The sequence below is a fragment of the Beta vulgaris genome, chromosome 8, assembly GCF_026745355.1.
Source record: "Beta vulgaris subsp. vulgaris cultivar EL10 chromosome 8, EL10.2, whole genome shotgun sequence".
NCBI lineage: Eukaryota > Viridiplantae > Streptophyta > Magnoliopsida > Caryophyllales > Amaranthaceae > Beta > Beta vulgaris.
Window position 1 is genome coordinate 33787271 of NC_079209.1, and position 27059 is coordinate 33814329.

Consider the following 27059-nt stretch of genomic DNA (forward strand, 5'->3'; position numbering starts at 1 on the left):
TAATAAATAATAAAATAACCTTTGAAAATTCGGGGTATTACAGAAAACCCTTAAGGGGACTTAGGCAAAAGTCGGGGCATCTTGTCATTCATCAACCTGAACAACGAATGGTCCGATTTAGCTAAAGATATGTAGGAAACCTCACCTGAGGTCCGACCGCTTTATACCAAACCAAACCAAACCTACATTATTATCCGCCCTTGCCAAGACCTTCTCTAAATTTATGCCTAATTCATTGCAAATGGCTCCAAATCAAAATGCTCAGTTGCCATTTAAAATATTAACTGTTATAACTGGTCTGATTCCATCGTGGATATGTAGGCAACCTCTTTTAAGGCCCGACCATTTTAATTCAAAACATATTTTAAGGCTCGCTTAGGACCATGAGAAAAGTGCGATCGCCCAAAAAATCATGAATTTTCAATGCTCATACCTACCCATAGAACTAGACTTGAATTTGAACCTCCCTCATTAGCCTACCTTATCGTGTAAGTCGATTTATTATGGCTCTTCCTTTTTACTATTATGATCCCTTGCCATTTTCTTAGCTACATTATTGCTTCTAAGCCAACCTTAGCATAAGCTTTCAACACTCAGCGCTATGACGCGCCTCATCATTCGAGTGTTCCTTTATTTGGCCTTTTTTGTCTTCTCACCTTAGAAGCCCTATATGGAATCCTTGGTCGAAACTTCCACTGAGCGTGACGAGATATATTTAAAATCGGCCAATCAAATTGGATAATTCATCAACTCTATCTTACTGGGAGCTTCTTCACTAGTACACCCAGAAAATTATAGGCTATAAGTCTAAGCCTATTGTAATAAGAACTTCATTACAAGTTCATACATGAAATCTTAGGTTTTAAAACCCATACTGATACAAGATTGAACCTACTTTATGGGCTCACTTAGGCCCTTGGCATACAAAGCTCAAAGCATATACAACTCAAGCGATATAATACTCGTTCTATTACGTATTCCAAATCCAACACAATCTATTAACTGAATAGATCATCATTACTCCATGTGTACCTCGATAATGACTTCATTACGAGTCAATACAAAACATTGTGGGCTCCAGACTCATACGAGATCCTAACTAGTTTACGAGCTGACTTAGGCACATAACAATTACAACACATTTTTAAGCAAGCATAACTTATGTGGATCATCCTTGGGGGCTTCCCCGTTTCTCCTCTGCATCTGCATCATCCAAACAACGTTTCAAGCATTGCATCCTTTGTCCATAACCATAGGATCCTAGCATCAATCATCAAGTCACAAACACACACACACACATGTATGCACACACGATAATACCTTTAAGCCCAAAGTATTAAAGGTAACTCTTTATAGGTTAGTGGTGTAAGTACCACAAGGATTTGAAGAAATCCCTCTATAACTTAGCGGATCAGGGAAATATGAACCGCTACCTTAAGCAACTAAAAGAGAAAAAGGGAATGTAAAAGGTAGAACAGACGAACAGCGGGCCCACGGAGGGGTTCATAGGGGTCATAGTCGGTGGTATTGCATCGGGAGGCCCAATGACGCGAAGCCCATCTACAAAGTCTCAAGCACCAAGTGCTTGACGTCCATCAGCACCGACCCGATTGCCTTCTATTGGCGTTTGGCTAATCCATTCGGACTCTCCACACACCACATGATGACCCACTGGTAAGCAACTAAAGGTGGTTAACACAATGGTCAAAAGGGTGCTAGTAGAGAGTGGGTTGTCCGCCGACATAATCACCTGCCTTAGAAAATTGAAATACAATGAGAAGGATGTAACACCCTATATCAGCCACTCATAGGCTTCGGGGGGAATTTTTTGCACCAATTCGGATCCATAAAGCTATCCACTCTGATGGGGGAGAAAGGTAAGGGGAGAAACCTACTGATTGACATCCTAGTGGTGGACATCCCTCTGCCATATAATGTTATAATGGGGAGGCCGACTATGAACATAGTTAAAGCTGTACTTTCGATCTACAAGCTCTTCATGCAGTTCGAAAAAACGAGGTAAGGTCGAAAAGTTTTATGGAGATCAGCATGCAACAAGGGAATGTTATGTCAACAGCCTCAAATACAAGGTCGACGTTCAAGAGGACTAGAAAAAGAGAAAGCGAGAGGAGAATCAGCCAACAAGTGGACTCGGGGTTTAAATCACTGAAAATCATAAACTATACGAGCGCCCTCAACCAACCGAAGACGATGAAGAGGTTGTCATCGACAAAGAGCTCTGTCGGACGCTGAGGGTAGGCAAAGCATGGGCATGCTCTTTTAAGCTTCCTGGATGCAAATTCTAGGTACCATCGAATTTCGATGGCCGAACAACACGGGGTCCATACTGCCTTCTTTACAAACTAAGGCGTGTTCTGTTATAAAAAGATGCCCTTCGGACTCATGAATGCAAGGACTACATACTAGCGAACGGTTCACAAGATGTTAAACGACTAGCTTGGTCGGAATATTGAAGTATATGCTAACGACATGATGGTCAAAAGCAAAAAGCCTAGAGGGATCATCCCTCAAACTTAAAGGAGACCCTCGGAACCTTGAGGCGGTACCATATGATGTTGAATCCGAAGAAGTGCGTTGTTGGAGGGAAATGTCTCGGATTCTTTGTGGATTAGTGAGGAATTGATGCCAACCCGGACAAGATAAAGGCAGTTATGATAATGGAATCCTCTCCGAATGTACGAAAGGTGCAAAGTTTAATCGGTTGTTTGGCAGCTCTTGGACACTTCCTCTCCAGGTCATCCGACAAAAGCCTTCACTTCTTTAAGGCCCTGAAAAGAAAAGAGTTCACGTGGGACGAAGAAGTTGAACAAGCCTTCATCTCCCTCAAAACACACCTATCAACCCTCCCTAAGCTGATCTCTCCCTTCACGAGGGAAACCTTGTTCATATACTTGGTTGTATAAGAAAATGCGCTCAACGCCGTTCTAGTAGCCGAAAGAGACGAAAAATAACACATGGTCTACTTTATATTCCACACCTTCAAAGGGGAGGAGGCTAAATACACTGAAGCAGAGAAGGTGGTTTTCGCCTTGGTAATGGTCAGTCGGAAGCTAAAACCTTACTTCGAAGCCCACCAAATCAAGGTCCTCACTAGACAACCGCTCTGAAAACTGAACGAGAGCAGGAATCACTCTAGTCTTTGGATAACTAGCAGACTTCGGACTGGAATAAGAGCCAAGAAAGGCCATCAAAGCCGAAGCCTTGAAATATTTGATAATAGAATGCACCATAGGCCCCCAGTCAGTGAGCTAGATAGTTTCGGGTTGCTGGTAAATGGGTCATCCACAAAGACACGATGTAGAGTCGAGCTAGTAATCAAACATATTGTTGGAGAAAATATGGAATATGCCATCAAGTTTGAATTCTTGGGGTCTAACAATGAAGCAGAGTACGAAGCCCTCATACTCGGAACTCCAACATTGTATATTGGACGAATTCACGGATATTAAAGCAAAATCCGACTCACGACTCATAGTGGGTAAGGTATTGTTATTTCACTATTTTGATAATCACATATAATTAAAGTTTACATATTTTTAGTTCATTAATTCGGTTTTTAGTTTTCTTGTTAGAAGTAATTTGTTTATGTCTTAGATTTATTTCTCCAGTTTATTTTGTTACGTTTTAATTAGTGTAATTATCTTTAGGTTTTACAAATAAAATAATAAATACTGTATGAAGATTTGATTAAGTGTTTAATCAAGTTTAAAGTTATTTATAATTTATTTGTGTTATCCGATTAATATTATGGATGTAACAAATGAAATTTATTAAGATTCCATAATATTGTTTTTAGTTAAGTGTTTGTGCAGCATCTAAGGTTACCTAAAATCTAGGAGCCGCAAAACACTAACCTAAGGAGGCGCTAACAAGGTGAACGTGGAGGTAGTTCCTATAATTTAGGAACCGCAACAACCTAGCTATTTGTGAGGCGTGTGAACATGGAGAAGTGGCTGAGATCGTGGCCAAGATCGTGGAAGCCAAACTGAACAAACTATCAACGGTAAAACTACAACGGAAAGATCATGGAGAAGTAGCTGAAGCTACGTGTGATCATGGAGAAGTTTTTGAAGAAAATCGTGGAGAAGTGCTTGAGAAATTAGCTCTCTACAAATAGGCATTTGTAACGGATCTTTTAGTAATACTTTCAGAATTTTATGTAATATTCTTAGAGAAAGTACATTCGGTTTTCTTCTTCTTAGAAATTGATGTATTATATATTGGGTTGAGTGAATTTAAGTCTATAATCAATTTGAGAGAAAAAGAGAAAGAGAAGAAGAAAAGAGAAAAGGCTTTGAGTGAAGTCAAGGGAGAAGTCAACTGTTCAGGGGAACAGGCTGACAGGGAACCAGTTCCTAGAGGAACAGAGTTGGTCCGAGTTTAGGTTGTAAAAAGAGAGTCTTTTGGCCTAAAAGTTATTAAAGAGAATTGAGTCAAAATCCTCGTGGTCAAGGTTTTTCTTCCTATTGGCCTAGGAAGTTTTCCTTGTAAAAATTTGTGTTCCTATTCTTTCTAATTCATGCAATTATTTCTTTCTTATTATTCATCTTCTATTTCGCAAAAAGTTTGAAAATCTCTCCAACTACAATTCACCCCCCCCCTTTGTAGTTGCTTAAGTGTTTGTCCAAGACTAAAATGTATCAGAGCCTAGTTTCTCCAAAATCAGTTAACACTGAGGAGCTAGTTCCTGGAAACGATGAACACATCAGGAGAAAGATTGGAAGAAGGTTACTCAACTCAGCGTCCACCCATGTTTAATGGCAAGTATTATCCATACTGGAAGAATCTATGGAAATTTTTATCAAGGCGAAAATTATCAAGTTTGGAGAGTAATAGAGATTGGTGACTTTGAATCACAGAGAAAAATGAAAAAGGTGAAGACATCCCAAGCCTCTCTCAAATTTGATAAAGATGACTTCGACAAGATGGAGATGAACAACTTGGCCAAGAAAATTCTTCATGCGGTCTTGGTCCCCATGAACACAATGGTCATGGGATGCAAGTCAGCCAAGCAAATGTGGGAACTTCTCAAGTTACTCACGAAGGAACAAAGAAGTCAAGAGATCAAAGATTGACATGCTCATGCACAAATATGAGCTATTTCAAATGAAGCCTAAGGAGTCTGTTCAAGAGATGCACAAGATTCTCACATCATAAATGAGCTTGAATCTCTAGGAAGATCATCACTCCCGAGGAACAAGTACGTAAAGTTCTAGAAGTCTTCCTCAGATGAAAAATGGATGGCAAAGGTTACTGCCTTGCTCGAAACTAAAGATTTCACCACATTCAATATCGAGCAACTTTCCGTTCCTTGTTAACTCATGAAATCCATCTAGGAACTCATGAAGTTGACTCTAGAGACCTAAGGCTTCGGCTCTCAAGTTCGATGATCTGGAGGATTCAGATACTGATGATGAAGAGGCAGCACTGATCGTGAAAAGATTCAAAAAGTTCTTCAACAAGAACTACAAAGGGAAGAATATGAAAAAGTCAGGAAAGCTAAGCTGTCACAAGTGTGGAAGTCCGGATCACTTCATAAAGGAATGCCCTCTCTGGGAAAATGAAAAAGCAAAGGAAAGTAAGGAAAGGGAAAGGAACAAAAAACCTTTCTCAAAAGTTGATATAGAACCATGGTAGCTGCATGGGGAGAATCGATTCAGACGAGGAGCAGGAACAACCAGAAGAGGAGACAACTCACTTATGTCTCATGGCAAAAACAGACGAAGAAGAAGACTTGCCAAACAACAAGGTACGTATAAATGTTATTGAAGAAGATTAAAAGAACTTTCAAAGAATCAATTAATAAAACTACTTTTGGAAACCTTAGATGACTACAAGGCATTTGGTTAGAGAAGAAAATTTAGAAAAAGCCTTAGAAGTCACCAAAGGTCATTCAAATTGGTTTAAACCGTGAATGCAAACATTGAGGAAAGATTCTTTGAAGTCTTTGATGAAAACCGACGTATTCGAGAAGCTTTTGAAAATGCTAAAAATGAAAACTACTTCTTGAATATGGAAATGGCTGAATTGAAACTATTCGTTCCTGAAGGAACCAGTTCCTCTATAAATACCAGATCCGAGTTCGAAAAGTTAAAATTCGAACATGAAAAAGTTTTGAGTAAATATCAAGTACTTAAAGAGAAAATAGAATCTTCAAGAACGACTCTTCCTGATCCAGTAAGCTGGATACAAAAATATAAAAATGAAGGAAGAAGTGGGCTAGGTTTCAATCACAAGAAGAAAAACAAAATGAAAAAATATGTTGATCTTCCAAGCACCGAATATGTCTTACTGTGGGAACAGTGGACACTTAGTGTCTGACTGTTCCTCCAGAGAAGAACATATTGAAATGAACACCCACTTAGTTAAACAAGTTTGGAAAGTTAAGAGAAATACAGCCCGACAGAGGAACCCAAGTAAACTGGGTTCCTACCACTGACTGATTGCTTTGATGCAGGCTAAAGTAGGGGGAACAACCTGTGGTACCTCGAAGCGGTTGTTCAAACACATGACAGGAGATAAAGAAATTTCTCTCGCTTTCAGCCTATGATGGAGGAACTGTGACCTTCGGAGACAATCTTACCGGTAACATAATTGCAATTGGGAAGGTAGGAAAGTCTAAGTCACATTCCATAGACAATGTATTTTTGGTCGAGGGTTTAAAACATAATCTGCTTAGTATTTCTCAATTTTGCGACAAAGGGAACAGTGTAAATTTTACTGATGAACATTGTATAGTAAGAAATGCAGGAACAGGTACCAAAAATTCTAGAAGGAACAAGGAAAGGGAACACCTATGTTGTGGATCTCAACCTTGTTCCTAAGAACAATCTAACGTGTTTAAGTGACGTTGATAATGAACCACTTCTTTGGCATAGGAGATGTGGTCACGCAAGTATGACACTACTCCAAAAGCTAAGTGGTAAAGACTTGGTAGTTGGATTACCTACTATCAAAGTCTCAAACCATGAAGTTTGTGGACCCTCGTTCAAATCTAAGAAAATGGTAATCACACAAAGTCCCCTTGAATTGATTCATATGGACTTGTGTGCCCTGTTCGAATCCAAAGTCGATCTGGTAAGAGATATGTACTTGTAATATTGATGATTTTTCAAGATACACTTGGGTTATTTTTCTTCATAGCAAAGATGAAACATTTGATGAATTTGTTAACTTTGCAAAAGAACTCAAAGAATAAGTGGTTTTAAGTTAAAGCACTTGCGTTCTGATCATGGGAAGGAGTTTGAAAACTCAAAATTTGATGAGTTTTGCAGGCATGAAGGTCTTGATCACAACTTCTCAGCTCCTAGAACCCCACAACAAAATGGCGTAGTAGAACGGAAGAATCGCACTTTGGAGGACATGGCAAGAACGATGATATGCAAGCAACCTTTCGAAAAATTTCTGGGCTGAAGCTGTGAATACGGCATGCTACATAATCAATAGAGTCATGCTAAGACCTATTATCTTGAAGACCCCTTATGAGCTACTTAAAGGAAGAAAACCCAATATCTCATACTTTAGAATCTTTGGTTGTAAATGGTTTGTACATAACAATGGTAAAGACAATTTAGGAAAGTTTGATGCTAGAAGCGATGAGGCTGTTTTTATTGGATATGCTTTAAGTAGTAAGGCATATAGAGTTTACAACAAACGAACAATGTGTGTTGAGGAAAGTATCCATGTTATTTTCGATGAAACTAACTCTCTGCAGGAACCAAGTCATGAAAATGACTTTGAAATAGGACTGACTCGTATTGAGGAGTCAGTAAACATTGATGAGGAACTAACACCTGCAGGAACCGACAAAAAGCATATTTCTGAAGAAGAGATAACTGTTCCTGATCCTGATCCTGTTATACAGGAGGAACAGGCAACAGAAATTCATCCTGATAGACGAGACAAATGAAGCTCCTCAACTGGAGGAGCAGACACAAGAGATTTGAACCAAGACCTTGGAAACACTTAAAATCCCATCCATTGGATTTAATAGTAAGTGATATTGAAAAGGGAACTCAAACGAGATCCCAACTGAAAAATTTTGTGCTTTCCATGCCTTTTTGTCTATGACAGGATCACGAGATCACAATGATGCCCTACTGGAGTCTGACTGGATAAACGCCATGCAAGAGGAACTGAATGAGTTCAGAGGAACAAGGTCTGGCACCTTGAGACCAAGCCTAAGAACCAAAAGGTAATTGGACTAAAATGGGTCTTCAGGAACAAGCTAGACGAGCATGGAACAGTCATAAGAAACAAAGCCAGACTCGTAGCCAAAGGGTATATCAACAAGAAGGTATTGACTTTGATGAAACCTTTGCTCCGTAGCTAGAATAGAAGCAATAAGAATTTTGATTGCCTTTGCATCATTCATGGGTTTTAGGTTGTACCAGAATGGACGTCAAATGTGCCTTTTTAAATGGATATTTGATTGAAGACGTCTATGTGGAACAACCTCCGGTTTTGAAAACCCGGATCTTCCAAATCATGTCTATAAGCTAGATAAAGCTCTTTATGGGCTTAAGCAAGCTCCTAGATCATGGTATGAAAGACTTTCAAAATTCTTACTTTCTAATGTTTTATACGAGGCAAAGTTGATAGGACCCTGTTCCTTCGATCCAAAGGAACAGACATCCTAGTGGTTCAGATTTATGTGGATGATATAATTTTTGGTGCAACTAACGAATCTCTTTGTAAAGAATTTGCTGAGTTAATGCGTAGTGAATTTGAAATGAGTATGATGGGAAAATTAAACTTCTTTCTTGGTTTGCAAATCAAGCAAACTGAAAGAGGAACAATGATCCATCAACAAAAATACGTAAAAGAGTTATTGAAAAAATATGGAATGGATCAAGCAAAAACAAACCATACTCCTATAGGAACAGGTACAAGGTTAGATGAGGATCAAAGTGGTAAGTCCGTAGATCAGAAACTCTATAGAGGTATGATTGGTCCTTACTCTATCTAACTGCAAGTAGGCCTGATATATCCTTTAGTGTTGGTTTATGTGCAAGATTCCAATCAAATCCTAAGGAATCCCATTTGACAGCTGTTAAAAGGATTCTTAGATATTTGAAAGGAAGTGATGATCTTTGTTTGTTCTATCCTCGAAGTGACATATTTGATCTAGTAAGCTATTCCGATGCTGACTATGCTGGAGACTTGGTGAATCGCAAAAGTACATCTGGTATTATCCAGTTCCTAGGATCAAGCTTGGTTTCTTGGAGCTCAAAGAAACAAAACACCGTTGCTCTTTCCACAAAAGAAGCTGAATACGTGGCAGCTGCTGCATGTTGTTCTCAGGTATTGTGGATCAAGCAACAGGTACGTGACTTTGGCATAAAATTCAAGTGTGTTCCTATATTTGTGATAACACTAGTGCTATTTGTATTCTCAAGGATCCAGTTCATCATCTAGAGTCAAGCATATTCATATAGACATCATTTCCTAAAAGACAATGTAGAGAAGGGATTAGTCAAAGTTGATTTTTGTCCTACTGAAAATCAAATAGCTGACATATTGACTAAACCTCTATCTAGGGACAGGTTTGAAAAAATACGCTTGGAACTAGGAATGATAAAGATTGTTTAAATGTACACAAAATTGTTTCCCCCAAATTGTTTCTTACTAAGTATGTCCTGCAATCTTCATGAATTAATTTTCATACACCTAGGGTCAAGTATAAGGACTCAAAATGTCTTTGAATATTACCCTTAGTGTCCTTGCACATATTTGGTATGCATGTAGTTTGTATATTATGGACACATTTTTATCATATGCAAGAGTAAATATTTTTTATTTTCTACAAATTTTCCTTGTTTCTTTTTCTTTTCACACCTTCTGTCCAAAAATAAACACATTAATCTGAATTATGCCCAAAATTAAGCATTCAATTAATCTGAAGTTAAGGAGTAACTTCATTAATTGCCTTCCGAAAACCCATAAACCGCTTCATTAAACCTATCTTTCCACTTCTTTTCACACGGATTCATGATTACTTTATAAACCTAACACATCAAATCACTGACCCTTCATTACTTCTCACCCATCAATTCACAAGTCTCTCTCTCTCTCTCTCCAAATTCTTATCTTCAACCTCGCCAAACCTCTGTCAAAAATTTCTAAATGGAATGAGTTGTTGAAAATTTTAAAATTTTAAAAATGGTTAAAAATCGTTAGCATAGATGAGAGTCTTTTTGAGACAGAGATGAAAGCTTTTTGTTCTGGGTTTACAATAACAGAGGGTGTGTGTGTGTCGATTGTTTATGGATCAGTAGTTACCATTACTGAGAAGAAATTGGGGGAATGGTTTGATGTTCCGAATGAGGGTTACAAGGACTACATTAAGGGTAGGGATAAGTTAAACATAAATGGAGTCACCAATGCTAAAATTCTTGCCTACTTTAACGACAATTCTAATGCTTTATCTTTAGATCAAAAAGAATTGTCTCCCTTTCATAAGCTACTGTTTCAGTTGGTTTGGCGTTTTATTCTACGTCGCTCCTCCAAAAGAACCCAGGCAAGCCTAATGGATCTTTCCATTATGTATTGCCTTGCTGAAAACATAAAAATCAACCTTCCCTCTCTGATAATTTCCCATCTCTCTCACTACATTACCCATAACACCAAAGTGGGTTATGGTAATCTTTTGTCTTTTGTCTTCAAACAATGCAAGGTTAAACTACCTTATAGTCCCTCCTTTTCCCTTGAGCCCGAAAACTATCTTACAAAAGAAACTCTGACTAGGCTGAGCTTGAGGTTGGTGAATGGCAAGATAGACTTTGAGAGAGAAGAAACTCCGGTTAAGGTTGAAGTAGGGAGTAAGAGAAAGTTGGATGAAGAAGGGGTTGCTAGTGGGTCTGTCAGAAAAAAGCCAAAGGTTGGCTGGATCCAAGTTCCAGAAGGAGCAGGATCAAGGTGACACAATCTTTATTCACCTAGATTATGATCCTGTCCCTTCTGCAGTGGATTTTCCCTTACTTTCTACAACTGGGCTTAACAAGCTCCTCCGAGAAATTCAGGATTCCTTGACCCTCCTACACACCAAGATCAATGCCATTGAAGCTATTGTCCATGTTCTGGACTCTCAGCAGCAGGATCAAATGCTTGCAATCAAGAATGCTGATACTGGGATCAGGAACAAGGTGGATGGTGTGCTTTCCAAGATAGATTATGTGGTCTCCTCTCTCTTCAAACGAACCAAATCCTAACTTCTCTTACCTTTGGATATTTTGAACAATTTTTTTTGGGGCTGTAATTATTAAACAATCTTTTGGATTCCTCTTCTTATGTCCTTCTGAGACATATGAAGTACCTTTAATATTTTCTTTGCTTTCTTAATTTTCTTTTTCATTACTCTGCATATTGACTGATTTTTGCTGTCCCTACTATTACTCTCTGCCTGCATATTATGTTTGTGTGTTTGGATGGCTAATATTATGAGATATCTGTTTGAGCAACTTGCTTGTTGCCTAGACTGTTGACTCTCTAGTGCTGCAGGTACAATATTTGGTTTTGATAATGACAAAGGGGGAAGAGATAGTGTGTGTACACAAAACAAATTTTTTAGCATAGTTCCTTGTATATTCTGCTCATCTCTGTTCCTACACATGTCTGATCCTGTTCCCAGTCTCAGTAGAGTTGTTTAACCTAGGTTAGATTGTGGATAGTTTGTGTAGTTTAGAGTTTTTTTAAAAAAAAATAAAAAACCTTAAAAAAATTTTAATTAATTGTCATAATCAAAAAGGGGAATATTGTTATTTCACTATTTTTATAATGACATATAATTAAAGTTTACATATTTTTAGTTAATTTATTCGGTTTTTAGTTTTCTTGTTAGAAGTAATTTGTTTATGTCTTAAATTTATTTCTCCAGTTTATTTTGTTACGTTTTAATTAGTGTAATTATCTTTAGGTTTCACAAATAAAATAATAAATACTTTATGAAGATTTGATTAAGTGTTTAATCAAGTTTAAAGTTATTTTTAATTTATTTGTGTTATCCGATTAATATTATGGAAGTAACAAATGAAATTTATTAAGATTCCATAATATTGTTTTTAGTTAAGTGTTTGTGCAGCATCTATGGTTACCTAAAATCTAGGAGCCGAAAAACACTAACCGAAGGAAACGCTAACAAGGTGAACGTTGAGGTAGTTCCTATAGTTTAGGAACCGCAACAACCTTGCTATTTGTGAGGCGTGTGAACATGGAGAAGTGGCTGAGATCGTGGCAAGATCGTGGAAGCCAAACTGAACAAACTATCAACGGTAAAACTACAACGGAAAGATCATGGAGAAGTAGCTGAAGCTACGTGTGATCATGGAGAAGTTTTTGAAGAAAATCGTGGAGAAGTGCTTAGAAATTAGGTCTCTACAAATAGGCATTTGTAACGGATCTTTTAGTAATACTTTCAGAATTTTATGTAATATTCTTAGAGAAAGTACATTCGGTTTTCTTCTTCTTAGAAATTGATGTATTATAATTGGGTTGATGAATCTAAGTCTGTAATCAATTTGAGAGAAAAAGAGAAAGAGAAGAGAGAAAGAGAAAAGGCTTTGAGTGAAGTCAAGGGAGAAGTCAACTGTTCAGGGGAACAGGCTGACGGGAACCAGTTCCTAGAGGAACAGAGTTGGTCCGAGTTTAGGTTGTACAAAAGAGAGTCTTTTGGCCTAAAAATTATTAAAGAGAATTGAGTCAAAATCCCTCGTGGTCAAGGTATTTCTTCCTATTGGGCCTAGGAAGTTTTCCTTGTAAAAATTTCGTGTTCCTACTTCTTTCTAAGTTCATGCAATTATATCTTTCTTACTTATTCATTCTTCTATTTCCGTAAAAAGTTTGAAAATCTCTCCAACTACAATTCACCCCCCCCCCCTCTTGTAGTTCCTTAAGTGTTCGTCCAAGACTAACAGGTATTAAATGAGTTTGAAGCTAATGAGGACAAGATGAGAATGTACTTGACCAAAACCCAAGAGTTCATCAAGAAGCTAGCTTAATTCAACATCACCCACATACCTAGGTCGAAAAGTCAACAAGCCGATGTGCTGACTTTGATGGCCAGCTTCGCCGAAGGGTTAGCCCCTCGGACCTCATGTGGGAAGTTTTGCATCGGTCCAGTATTACCGCCAAAGAGAAGCTGGTGTTGAATCAATCATCCACATGGATAAATGAAGTGGTAGAGTATCTGAGAGTTGGGGTGTTACCCGAAGATATCAAAGAGGCCGAGCGGGTCAAGCACAAGTCAGGATGATTCTTATGGCATGAAGACCAGCTCTTCAAAGAATTCTTCACCCATCCTCTACTTAGGTGTGTATGTAACCCCTGAGGAGGGAGACTACATACTAAGGGAAATCAATCAAGGAGCATGTGGGAGTCATCAAGGGGGAAGAAATATAGCAGGATAAGCCCTCAAAGCCGGTTACTACTAGCCAACTTTAAAAGGGGATATTCATTCGGACATTCCAGAGCACCTACCACCCTGCTAACTACAATCCAAGCCATTCTACCATTCGACAAATGGGAAATGGACCTCCTCGAACCGTTTCCCCAGCCTTAGGTCTACGGAAGTTCCTGATAGTTGCAATTGATTACTTCATCAAGTGGACGGAGGCCGAGCCACTCTTTTCAGTAACTGACAAGCAAGTTCAGGCGTTCATATGGAGAAACATCATTACCAGTTACCAAGAGCATTGGTATGCGACAATGGACGACAGTTCAACATCGGTCCCACTCGGGAATATTGTGACCGATTCGAAGTACAAACCAAGTTCTCCGCAATATCAAGGCTCCAAACCAATAGACAAGCCGAGTCAGCTAACAAGATTGTCCTCAAAGGGATCAAGAAATACTTGGAGTATGCTAAAGGGGTGTGGGTCGATGACCTACCAAGAGTCCTTTGTCTACTCAGACAACTACAAAAGAAGCAACAAGCCATTCTCCATTCAACCTAGTTGTAGACACATAATCGTGTCTCCCCCATTTAGTACCTTGTGATGACTAATACCCCGCTCTAATTGTTCCGGATCGAGGAAAGAATAAAGACGAGTCTAAAATAAAAAGTTTTAAGCCCAAAATAATTTTCTAACTCGTTTTATTAACCCATTTTTTATTATCTTTTTAGTAACTAGTTTTTGTAAGCCCACTTTTTAAAACATTTTAAAATAACTTTTAAAATAGCTCATCTTGAAAAACCTTTTAAAAATAGTTTCTAAGAAACCCCAATTTCCAAAATCATCTTTATATGAATGTTTTTTGAAAAAATATTTCTATCTAAGTATTTTCTAAGAATCTTTTAGAAATCTAATATCATTCAAAAACACATTACAAGTCAACTACCTAAACATAAAACTACCCTAAATATACCCACCTCCATATAATCATACAACGACACAACAACTCACAACTCCTAAAACTAATTTACACGGCAAGCTCTCTCACAATGTTCACCCACAGCTCACTAACACTCCACACCAATTTGCCTATCATACAACAAACTTCACGCCCAAAACAAACTCTACCACCCACATTTATCATCACCTACACTTGCACCTTACCTACACCTACAATCTATGCACTCGACGCTCAACCCCATAATTCACTGATCACCATCATCTCACATAAATTCATCCTCATACATCCATGCATCTACATCTCCTCACCAGATCACACCATACTCAAAGCTATGATATTTCCTATATATCACCTACATTACATACATTTATATGATCTTCACGCCTAATGCAAAGGCGAGAATATAAATGCTACACACTAATATAACGCAAGACACAATTATTCTAAGACTCGTACAACTTTCGATCCAAGATAAATTTGTACAAATCAACGATTCCAGAAGGTGGTATAATTTCTAAGGGTTAACTGAATTAACCACCTTTATTTTATTTATTTCTTTATTTTTATTATTTTCTTCAAGTTACTAACATTCTATTCGTTTGTAGATTATTAAGGTATTATTCCTGCGACTGTAAGTATTGTATATTATACTAAATCCTTGCAATAATTTCTTTTCTTATTTTTGTTTCTTTTCATGAACATATTATTATTATTGCATGATTGCAATATTGATCACATTGTATTTATTGCTAATCAAGACGTAAAGAATTGTTCTAACTAAATCAGATAATTTGGACAACCTATTAGATACCTTATAATATTACTGCTTAACAACTTACCGCTAGAAATTAGTCTTTTATGTGTTTTTTGAACCAAATTGGACTAATAATTTTAGGATGTATAAAAATATTATCCTTTTGCATAAAAAATTGATATGAATCGATATATATTAAAGGCAAGCAATGGACAATATGGTTTCTGATTGTGTGTTACCCTCACCCCCGAACTCAGTCTATGGTTCATTGATCATTTATGGAGTCCATACAGAAAAAATTTACATTGGATAAATCCCTAAGATGTCCCTATAGTTTCAATATTCATTTAGGTTTACGAGTCTTCCTTTAACAACTTGTTGGCAACGTCAAAATATTTTCAATACAAAACCTTTATAATGAGGTAGTTAAATACACACTCATACCACGGTAGGAGAAAATAAAATCACGCCTACACTGGTATATGGAAGCGAGGTGCTCCTCCCAGTGGAGGTTTAGAATCCCCTCACATCAAATGACATTCTATGACTTTGAACAAAACAAAGAGGAGAAACTCGTGTACTTGGATTTGTTGCTAGAGATAAGGGGAAACACACTGCTAAAGTCCGTTTGGTACAACAACGTATCACTCGATAGTTCAACCGTCAAGTCAAGGCCAGACCAATCCGACTCGGCGACTGGGTGGTTCGAAAAGTTGAAGCTACATGCCTTTCACACCTCAAAGGGAAGTTAGGACCTAGCTGGGTGGGGTCCTTACAAAGTCATAGAAATAGTTAAACCTAGCACATTTCAACCTGGAATCCCCGAAAGGTGTACCCGTGGCCTGACCCTGGAACGTGGATAACTTGAAAAGGTTCTATGTATAGTGTTCGTTACTTGCAATAGGGGCATTACGTGTAATACTTGTGAAATGATTTGTAGCTCAGCAAATTTTGTAACCAGTCAGACTACTAGACTTAACCAGTCGTTAAGGTAGTTTCACATAATTTTTAATTAATGAAATTTAACCAGTCAAAAAAATTCCTCGCAATTCGGCAAATGAATAAACCAATCAAATAATAAAGACTTACCAGACAGAAAAAATACCTAACTAGTTGAATAATAAAGACTTAACCAGTCGGATAATACAGACTCAACCAGTCGGATAAATAGAAGATATAGTCGATGATCGTTAACTTAACCAATTAATGAAGGAGCAAAAAAAGTCAAACGAGCAATATTGAAATTAACGAACACGAAGGGAGACGAAGAAATATCAAACTTTCATTACTTGGGCAAACCAAAAGTGTGCAACGCAAGCTGAGCCACAACAAGAGTTGGTAAAGAAAATTAGGCAAGAAAGCTACAGAAGATATGAGAAACAAGGATAGGGGGGATATCGAAGACACTATTGACATTTTTGACACCCTGCCGTCGTCATTGGTAGCCTCATCATCATCATAATCATCATCATCATCATCCTCGGCCTTGGCCTTGGTAGCTTCGTCCAAGTCCATCTTACGATGGAGGTCACCGACCTCTGCATCATAGACTTCATGGTACTTGGACAAAACCTCATTCTGGCCGAGAGTTGGATGGGATTCAGCCAACAACCCCTTCAGCCACTCTAGGGCCACATCCTCCCCTATCTTGCGGGCTTTATGGCCCACCTCATTGTTGTACTCGGTACAAGGTTCAGTTTGTTGACATTTAGCAAACCATTGTTGTCCTAACTAAATTACTTTTTCCTCTCCCAGAGCCGCTTTATCCTCAGCCTCTTTCAGCTTGGCCCGAGCATCGTCCATGTAGTCCCACACAATTTTATGAATTTTATAAATATATTTAAAGTATATCAATATATGTTTTAGTATTTACATAAATAATTTCTTAATTTATATTACTATGTTATAGTTTATGAAAATTGAGTATTCTAATATTTATAACTATATTAAAGGGAGTGTAAAAGGGTTTTGAAGATGTTATATGTTGCTGGAAATTTCATAAACATATTTATGTTGGATTTTTGAATATCAAAGTATGGATTTTTAAGGGTTTTGACGACTAGTATGGTAATACTATACTAGGGGGCACCAAAAGTTGAAGTTTAAATGTTTAAGAAGGTTTTAAAACACTTTTTAAGAGAATTTAAAATATTTTAAAGTTGCTGTAATTTTTATTAGAGTATTAATACTTGGATATTTTGGTATTTGGTAGGCAGAGATTATACCTTGAGTGATTTTCATTGTTGTGAAAGTTACCTCTCGTTTTGTCTAAACAAGGTTCGTACATACCTACGTGTTATTAGACTAGTATCATGTCCTAAGACTAGGATTGTTATAGTATTATGTATAGGAAACTTTTTCACTAGTGGAAAAATGAAGAAGGGTTGCGCTGAAAATGGTCTGTAGGGCTGCGCTTTTTGACAGAAGCCCTTTCAATAGCAGCCCTTCACTTTTTAAGTAGGGCTGCGCTTTACAAGCGCAGCCCTTCAAGCTTGAAGGACTGCACTTTTTTCAACAAGCGCAACCCTTCTAAGCTTGAAGGGCTGCAGCCTTCACGAGCCCTCCTACTATGAAGGGTTGCGCAAGTTGAAAAAGCGCAACCCTTCTAAGCAAGAAGGACTGCGCTTTTTTTAACTAGCGCAGCCCTTCTGCTTAGAAGGGTTGCGCTAGTTCAAAAAGCGCAACCCTTCTAAGAAGAAGGACTGCACTTTTTGAAAACTAGCGCAACCCTTCTTTTAATTTTTTTTTTTTTGAAAATTAATACAGCCTTGCAGCCCTTCCTACCCACAGCCTCTGCCCACCCCCTGCCTCTGCCCACACCCCTACCCACCCTCACGCCCACCGAGAGCTTGCTGCCCACCCCCGTGCCCACCCTCATCCCATCCCCGCCCACCCCCTGCCCACCCCTGCACAACCCCCAGCCCACCCCTGCACACCCCTCTGCCACACCCCTACCACCAATCCTGCACCCCCATCCCAGCCCACCAGAGCCCCACACCCCACCCCACCCCCACCCAAAACCTCCCTTGAAAAAAAAAATGCAAATGCAAAATATATGACAAGTGGAGAAAGGTAATAATTAACTTCAAATATATTTAATAATGTAAAAAGTGTACATAGAATTGATAGAAACTATACATTCGAGCTAAAATGATCATATGCAATCATCGGTAATGTGGGACGCCAATTATCCCGAACTTCATCTATTTCTTCTTTAGTGAAGTTCCTCAAACTTGGTGTGGAATTCTCATAAACCTTGCAAAACAACCAAGGAATAAACACATATATAAGAATTCAATCATTTTACCGTAGTTAGTAGTTCTAAAAATGACATATACCTTCCCGAAATTCAATCAAAAACAAATGCAAGCCTAAAAGTCTACACACTAGTTATAATATATCTCATATAATCATGTTAAAGAAAATTTGGGGTTAAATGACTTGATAAGTACATTTTGGGAGCGAAAAGCGCAAAATAGGCCGGAAATGGCATTTTCGTTCCCGAAATGCAACCAACAACAATTAAAGCCTAAGAATCTACATACTAGTTATATTATGCCTCATATAATCATGTTCAAAGAAAATTTGGGGTTAAATCACTTGATAAGTACATTTTGGGAGCGAAAAGGCCAAAATAGGCCGGAAATGGCCTTTTCGTTCCCGAAATGCAACCAACAACATATGCAAGCTTAAGAATCGACATACTAATTATATTATGCCTCATATAATGATGTTCAAAGAGAATTTGGGGTTAAATGACTTGATAAGTACATTTTGGGAGCGAAAAGGCCAAAATAGGCCGGAAATGGCCTTTTCGTTCCCGAAATGCAACCACAAAAATTAAAGCCTAAGAATCTACATACTAGTTATATTATGCCTCATATAATCATGTTCAAAGAAATTTGGGGTTAAATCACTTATAATACATTTTGGAGCGAAAAGGCCAAAATAGCAGAAACTAACATACTAATAATTAATTAATAGTTACATACATTTTGAAGATCATCAACATGTTGCAAGGTTGACGATATCGAGCATGAACCTCATGACGTAATACCCACACGCAAGTCCACCTTCTTGTAGCGGACACTAAATTCACCAAAGGATGCAATAAATGACATTGATGTTAGATGTGTATTATGTGTTTCTATATAAGGAAAAAAAATTAGTCATGTTACCTCGACTGAATGCCAAACAGGAGATTTTGGTGTCGAAGTCCTATTGCATTAACCTCCTTCATCACACTACATCAATACACATTATTATAAGATTAGATGTACATTTAATATTAATAAGTGCGATATATTGAGTTTCGATTAGGCTACCTATTTAACAATGATTTGACTAGTAAGGCCGCATTGTTTCTTTACGCAAAGAATCAAAGTGGTAGGCTTCGTTACGTGACAAACATATTGCAATCAGTGTCCAATGATTCCTACAACAATAAAATATAGTTATTATTAATCGTAGAACAACTAATAGGTCAATTTAATTAAAGTAAAGTGAGTTTAAGAAGCATACGATTCAATGTAAGGAAGAAGAAGATCTTATTCCAAGAAGAGAACATTTCAAAAAACTTGAGATAGTCTTTCACCTCCTTTTTGTTTTTAAGCAACTGTTATCTCGTACTATGCTTGGACATAACCAACCAAACATTGGCTCACTAGATGCACGCAATTCATTGTATAATAGCCTGAGAATCATATTGATTAAAAGAAAACTTACTATTATGGAAGTTAGTTGGATTGAAAACTACTTAATTAAGGCATATATATGTATATATAATATGCATATTTAATTTATATACTAAAGTATTACCTCATGAATGTTTGTATCATCGAAACATTCAACTCTTCCCCACGTAAGAATTTCCTATATCAACCTTAGAAATGAAGGTCGATGTATCCTCAAAGTAGTGGAATTGGTGGTGCGACAACTGAATCTCAATCATTGCTTCATCGGCTACATCGCTAGCGCACTCATGTAGCCAAAAGCACGGAGAAGTAAGGCCTTGCACCACCTCGATCTCCGTAATGAGTGGACACTTTACCATAGAAACATTTACTTTCTCCACTACATCACATCGGCGTTCCTGAGGTAAGAATACTTGCATCATGACATGACAACCGTGCGATTTCATACTCAATAACTTCAACTCACCATTTAAGGTAACAAAGCGCTTCATATTCGATGAGTAGCCAGTAGGGACCTTAATGCCATACAATGACTCGCAAAAAATCCGTTTCTCTGCACGCGACATCATGTAGCAAGCTGGTGGCAAATAATTCTTCTCTGAATCCTCCACCGTTTTACTTTTCTGAGTTTCATCATCAACCCTTTCCTCCCCTATTTTCTTCTTCCTTCCTTCCCTTTTCTGAGCCCACAACTCTGGTCGAAGCCCCTCTTTTTCCAAGTAAAGTCGTGACGCCTTAACATCTTTTGTCTTGCCCGGAATATTCATAAGTGTCGCGAGAATAGCTTCACAAACGTTCTTCTCTATGTGCATGACATCCAAACAATGTCTGACGTTTAGATCTTTCCAATATGGGAGTTTCCAAAAAATGGACTATTTTTTCCATAATCCTGTAGGTCGATCAACCTCACTAGCAGGTTAACCAAAGATTGTTTCAATGCCCTTCACCTGATTATAAACTTCAGTACCAGTTAATGGTCTATGAGCAACTTCTTCTTCAACCGTCCCATCGAATGCCTTCATCTTAAACCGATAGGGATGGTCGCGGCTGAGGAGCCTTCGTGAGCGCATATACACATGTTTGCAGCCCGTAAGGTGTGTAGATTTCATGTCATCTAAACAAATTGGGCAAGGTTTTTTTCCTTTAGTCTTATACCCAGATAAGTTCCCATAAGCTGGATAATCATTCATAGTACAAAAAAGCATGGCACGCAGAGTGAAAATCTCATTAGCATAGGCATCAAATACTAACACCCCTTCATTCCACATCTTCTGTAAATCTTCAACAAGCGGCTGAAGGTATACATCTATGTCATTTCTAGGTTGTTTGGGCCCCGATATAAGAAGCGACAGCATCATGTACTTGTGTTTCATGCACAACCAAGAAGGCAAGTTGTAAGCCACTAAAACTACTGGCCATGTACTATGCTGCGACCTGAGATTGCCAAAAGGGTTCATGCCATCCGTACATAATCCAAGCCTCAGATTCCTATCCTCATTACCAAATGACTTATGCACCCTGTTGATAGTTTTCCACTCGGGCGAATTAGCTGGATGCTTGAGCAGACCGTCTTTCTTCCTATGATCTGCATGCCACCTCAAATTCTTCGCATCTCCTTTAATTGAAAACATGCGCTTGAATCTAGGTATTATGGGTAGATACCACAACATTTGAACTGGTGGTCCTTCACTACCTCCAGCTCCTTCACGCTTGTACCTCGACAATCCACGACGTGGACACTCATGTAAATGCTCATACTCATTACGATAAAGCACACAATCGTTAGGACAAGCATGTATCCGCTCGTGCTCTAAACCGAAAGGACACATCAGCTTCTTTGCATAATAGTACGACTTTGGCAGTTCATTTCCATCATGGAGTATCTCAGCTAAAACTTCCAACAACGATGTGAAACTAGAGTCCGTCCAACCAGCGTTCGACTTAATGTTGAACAGTGTTACCACCGCGGAAAGTTTAGTGTACTTTGTACAACCTGGATACAACGGCTTTTCAGCAGCCTCAGACATAGACTCAAAAATACGAGGTCGTCTACACGATTGATCTTCAACCTCGTGTATCATCTCGTCTACCCGATCCCTATCGTCATCTCCAAATTCATCATGTAAGGGGTCGTTTGGTTCAAAATAAGGAATGGAAAGGGAATGGAATGGGATGAAAGGATGGAATGGAAATGGAATGTGTTACTTTAGACACTTGTTTGTTTTGATGTAGGAATGGAATCATTGGCCTAATGACTCCTTTACTTTTCGTTTCCTATGGTGTGAGGAGGGTTTCAAGATGGGGGAATCAAAATTGGGCTAGTAAGGGAGTGAAAAAAATGAATAACCCAACCAAACATAAAATAAGGGAGTGTGTTACCTCAATCCGTTTCCAAGCCTAAAATATTTCCAACCAAACGGACCCTAAATTCTCATCCCCTAACTCATCATCATCCTTCTTTCTTTTTCTTCACATACATCATTCTTTACTCCAGAGCTTCTTATATACCTCCCCTGCTCACCATGCCAAACCCATACGTGGTATTGAGGCCTAAACCCACGACGAAAGACATGCTTCCTAACCATATGTATACTGCTAACCTTGCTCACATTTCTATAATCCAAACAAGGATAATAAAAGTCGACTGCTCCAGAGGATGTTTGATATTCTAATGCACTTGTACAGAATTCCGAGACCCCATTCACAAACTCAATCGATTCACGACTACCATACATCCAAATACGATCCATCTCATTCAAGAAGGCCACTTATAATAATTAAACACAACATTCATTATAATGCATCAATCATTATTAAAGTACACACACTCACATATTCAAATCACACACGTATACATCAAGCTAAGATAGTGACATGTTCAATTGTATGCATGCAGACGATCAGAATATGCCCGTGGATGTGAAGAAAATGTCGTTGCTTCTCAAGGAAGTCGACCTCAAACAACATCTGCACAAGGCCACAACATGATTCAAAATCATGACGATACTTCCAACTCTTCAGAACTTAGAAGACCCATGACAGACATTACTAACTACAATCATATTGTCAATGGAGATGGATGCGAAATACACGATTGTAAGAGCTTTAAAGTAAATAGATAAAAGTAATAATATAAAAAACAACATTTAATGTACTCATCAAATATAAACTTTTTCAATTATGCAACACACCCCATTGGTGAACTCCGTTCAGTCGACACACGAGAAAATGTTGAGAATCATATTCAAATGCCCAATGAAAGTTACGGGGACTTACCAAATGGACGCAACTTGCCTAGTCGAAACTTTTGTGTAGGAGAAAGTAGTAGAACAAATGCAGATATGTTGGAAACCATAACCGATGCAAGAGATATTCCACGCTTAGCTGACACTGAGAGAGAAAGTTGTTTGCCTGATCCATTCTTTGAAATCGGTAACACCAATAGATCCATGCGAACAACATATCAAGTCTCATCTCTGATGATGTAAGGGTTTGGAAAGTGGGGAGACATGGTTATCGAAATTGTGCAAGAAATTACACCGAGTCACAAGGGCTGACTATATTCAATTTGCCTACAATGATAACTTGTCCACATTGTCAAGCACGCCTGTTCAGAGCAGACTCTCTTGAACTTTGCTGCTTAAATGGAAAGGTTAATCTACATGAGTTGCCTTTGTCCACCGATTTACTTGACCTGTTCTCTGATCAGTCGGATAATGGGATTCACTTTAGACAGAACATTCGTATGTATAACCATGTCTTCGTATTCACTTCAATGGGAGTAAAAATAGATGATGAATCGGCCAACGCACGTCAAGGTGTGCACACATGCGAACTCAAATGATCGTCCTTGGTTCCGTCAGCTCTACATTTATGACACTGATCATGAAAATGAAAATCGTGCAGCTAAAAATTCTTCATTACGAATCGACATCATTGACATAATTAAGAATATTCAAAATTCCCATAATCCTTTTGTTCATAATCTTCGACATCTTGCACAACGTACGGACATAAACGATTGCAAGTTTGTCATCAAAGAGAAACTTGCTAATAATTGTCAATACTCAATGCCTTCTGCATCCCAAGTGGCAGCCGTCGTCGTTGGAGGGGATTCCATGACTAACCTAAAAGAGCGAGATATTATGATAGAGCCTGTCAATGGACAACTGATGTAAATCAAAGATACATTGGGTTATTATGATCCACTACAATATCCTCTATTATTTCCTTATGGTTCTTATGGTTAGGATTTAACAAATGTACTACTACTGGTATGAAGCTGACATTCAAGGAATTCTATGCAGATATGTTTCAGGTGAAAATGGTTTTGAAATTCTATATGTGTATGTCATGTTTTCCTACAGCTTCATACTCATATCATTCTAATAACAACAAAAAATTTGTTCCTTAGATGCGACAACATCTTGATTCTCTACTCTTAAGAGGTGGTCGTCTACTCCAGCAATATGTTGTTAATAATTGTGTCAAATGCAAGCATCCAAGCTGAGATGGATTGCACTAAATCAAGACAAGATACGTGCTGATTTGTACAAGAGTTTAGAGGATTCTTTAAGTCCTGGAGAGCATAACACAGGTTCAAATTGATTAACCTATAACAATACTCTTCTTTATGAAATAAAACCCTTCAATTAACATTAATTTTTTGTTTATTTTTCATCTACAGAGAAGGTTGGTCGAAGGACGATACCACCGTCTTCTTTCGTAGGAAGCCCACGAGATATGCACCAGAGGTACCAAGATGTCATAGCCTTGGTACAGAAGTTTGGCAAGCCAAACATATTTCTGACAATGACATGCAATCCATCTTGGTCGGAAATACAATCAGAACTATTGCCTGGACAAGTTTCATGCTAAATTTGAAGAGTTAAAAAAAGATGTTCTAGAAAGGGGAATCCTTGCAAAAGTGGTTGCTTATGTATATGTAGTTGAATTCCAAAAGAGGGGTATTCCGCATGTTCATATGTTGTTGATCCTCAAACAAACTGACAAGCTAACCACTCCGGATGACTACGATATTATTGTCAGAGCAGAAATTCCAGATGAACGACGAGAACCAGAGTTGTACAAAAAAGTTCTTAAACACATGATTCAGGGTCCATGTGGTGTTCACAACAGGGATTGTCCGTGCATGAAACAAGGGAGTTGTAAGAAAGGATTCCCAAAGTCATTTACTAATGCAACAATACAGCAGGGAAATGACTCATATCCTCTATATTGTCGTCGACAAGATCGTCCACCTGTACCATTGCGTGAAAATTCTCGAATAGAAGTAAACAACCGATAGGTAGTTCCCTACAATCCATTTTTGCTCTCAAAATATGATTGTCACGTCAATTTAGAAATATGCAGCAGTATTAAGTGTGTCAAATATCTTTATAAATATATACATACGGGTTCAGATAGAGTATCCATGGAAGTTAAGAATGGTTATGAGATTACACATGCATGGATGCGAGATGGATTTGTGCACAAGAAGCTTTTTGGAAAATCTACAAATTCCCTTTAACTCGAATGTATCCATCTGTAGATCGTTTGCAAGTGCATTTGCCAAACATGCATTCAGTGAGATTTGAAGAAAGCTGCCTAATTTCAGACGTATTAGAAGACCCGAGAAACTCCAGAACGATGCTGACTCATTTCTATTTGATGAATGAAACTGAACCAGGTGCAAGAAGATTTCTTTATAGAGAATTTCCAAAGCATTACAGGTGGATTAAGTCTAGGTGTGAGTGGCAGATAAGGAGGAGTAATCAACGAGTTATTGGTCAATTGTACGTAGCTTCTCCACTTGAAGGAGAGAGATTTTACCTTAGATTATTGCTCAACCACGTGCGAGATCCCCAATCATTTGAACATCTGAGGACAGTCAATGGTGTAATACAACCGACATTTAGAGCTGATGCGGAATCGCTCGGTCTAATTGAGAGTGAGTAAAGCATCCGTCAGTGTCTTTTGGAAGCATCATTTGTCAGAATGCCATCATCATTACGAAGATTATTCGCAACCATCTTGGTATACTGCCAACCCACTGGATTATGTGCCCTATGGGACAAGTTCTTCACGTACATGGTTGAGGATTATCCATCTTCAAGCACGACAACTAACAATGTTGTTCTCACTCACAAGCTTCTGCAGGATTTAGATCGTTTATTACGGCCGCTGAAAAAAAGAATTTCTGACTTTACAGAGTTGCTAAGTTTACCTGAAAGTACTGAGGACATCGACGATCTTCCGCAATCATGGAGGAGTACTTTTCTTTTCCAGTTCCAGAAGAGGACTTCGCGTGCATTGACACTCTTAATAGAGATCAACGACATGCGTACAACATAATTATGGATGCTGTAATTTCAAAAACAGGTGGAGATTTTTTCGTTGATGGTCCAGGAGGTACTGGCAAAACATTCTTATACAGAGCACTCTTTGCAATTGTAAAAGGAAGTGCTGAAATTGTCGTTCAAACACCAACATCTGGAATTGCAGCGACATTATTGCGTCAAGGAAGAACATCACACTCAACTTTTCAGCTCCTATTACAACCTGATAGCAACTCAACTTGCTCATTCACCAAGCTTTCCAAAACTGCCACTTTACTAAAGCACTCTGCCATAACTATATGGGATGAGGCTCCAATGACACACAAATATCATTTTGAAGTCGTTGATCGTTCGCTGAAAGACTTAATGGAAAATGACTTTTTCATTTGGAGGAAAAATTATTGCCTTTGGTGGTGATTTCAGATAAGTGTTACCAGTGGTTCGAAACGGAACAAGAGCTCAAATAATCGATGCGTCTTTTGTCAAGTCCCCTATTTGGAGACATGTCAATATTTTGCATTTGAGAGAAAATATGAGATCAAGAGATGACAGCACATTTACGTCTCGATTGCTCGCGATACGCAACATAAATGAACCTACCGTGTCAGATCACATGATAAAACTGCCAAACCATACGGTAATACCATCAACTGATGATGTCTTGATTGAAATGTTGATTGATCAGGTTTTTCCAAATTTAAGTCAACATGTGGGAGAATGAAATTATATGGTTGAAAGGGCCATTATCACACCCTTCAACGAAGATGTTGACAAGATAAATAATAAGGTTATTGAGAAATTTCTCGGAGAAGGAAAAATATACTATTCGATTGATTGTGTTCTCGAAGATAGGAGAAAGTTGTATCAACAAGAGTTTCTTAATTTAATTTCATCTTTGGGATT

The 27059-nt window shown here is 38.3% G+C and overlaps 2 protein-coding genes across 2 annotated transcripts; both read left to right on the forward strand.

The window, feature by feature from the left end:
- Window positions 1–24309: 24309 nt before the first annotated feature.
- Window positions 24310–25126, forward strand: LOC104901350 (uncharacterized). The gene is made up of 3 exons (XM_010688910.1): window positions 24310–24415; window positions 24506–24607; window positions 24705–25126. Exons 1-3 carry the CDS (start codon window positions 24310–24312, stop codon window positions 25124–25126), a joined length of 630 nt encoding a protein of 209 aa, XP_010687212.1.
- Window positions 25127–26081: 955 nt separating this feature from the next.
- Window positions 26082–26573, forward strand: LOC104901351 (uncharacterized). Its single transcript, XM_010688911.1, has one exon. The coding sequence runs from the start codon at window positions 26082–26084 to the stop codon at window positions 26571–26573; it is 492 nt and encodes a 163-aa protein (XP_010687213.1).
- The last annotated feature ends 486 nt before the right edge of the window (window positions 26574–27059 follow it).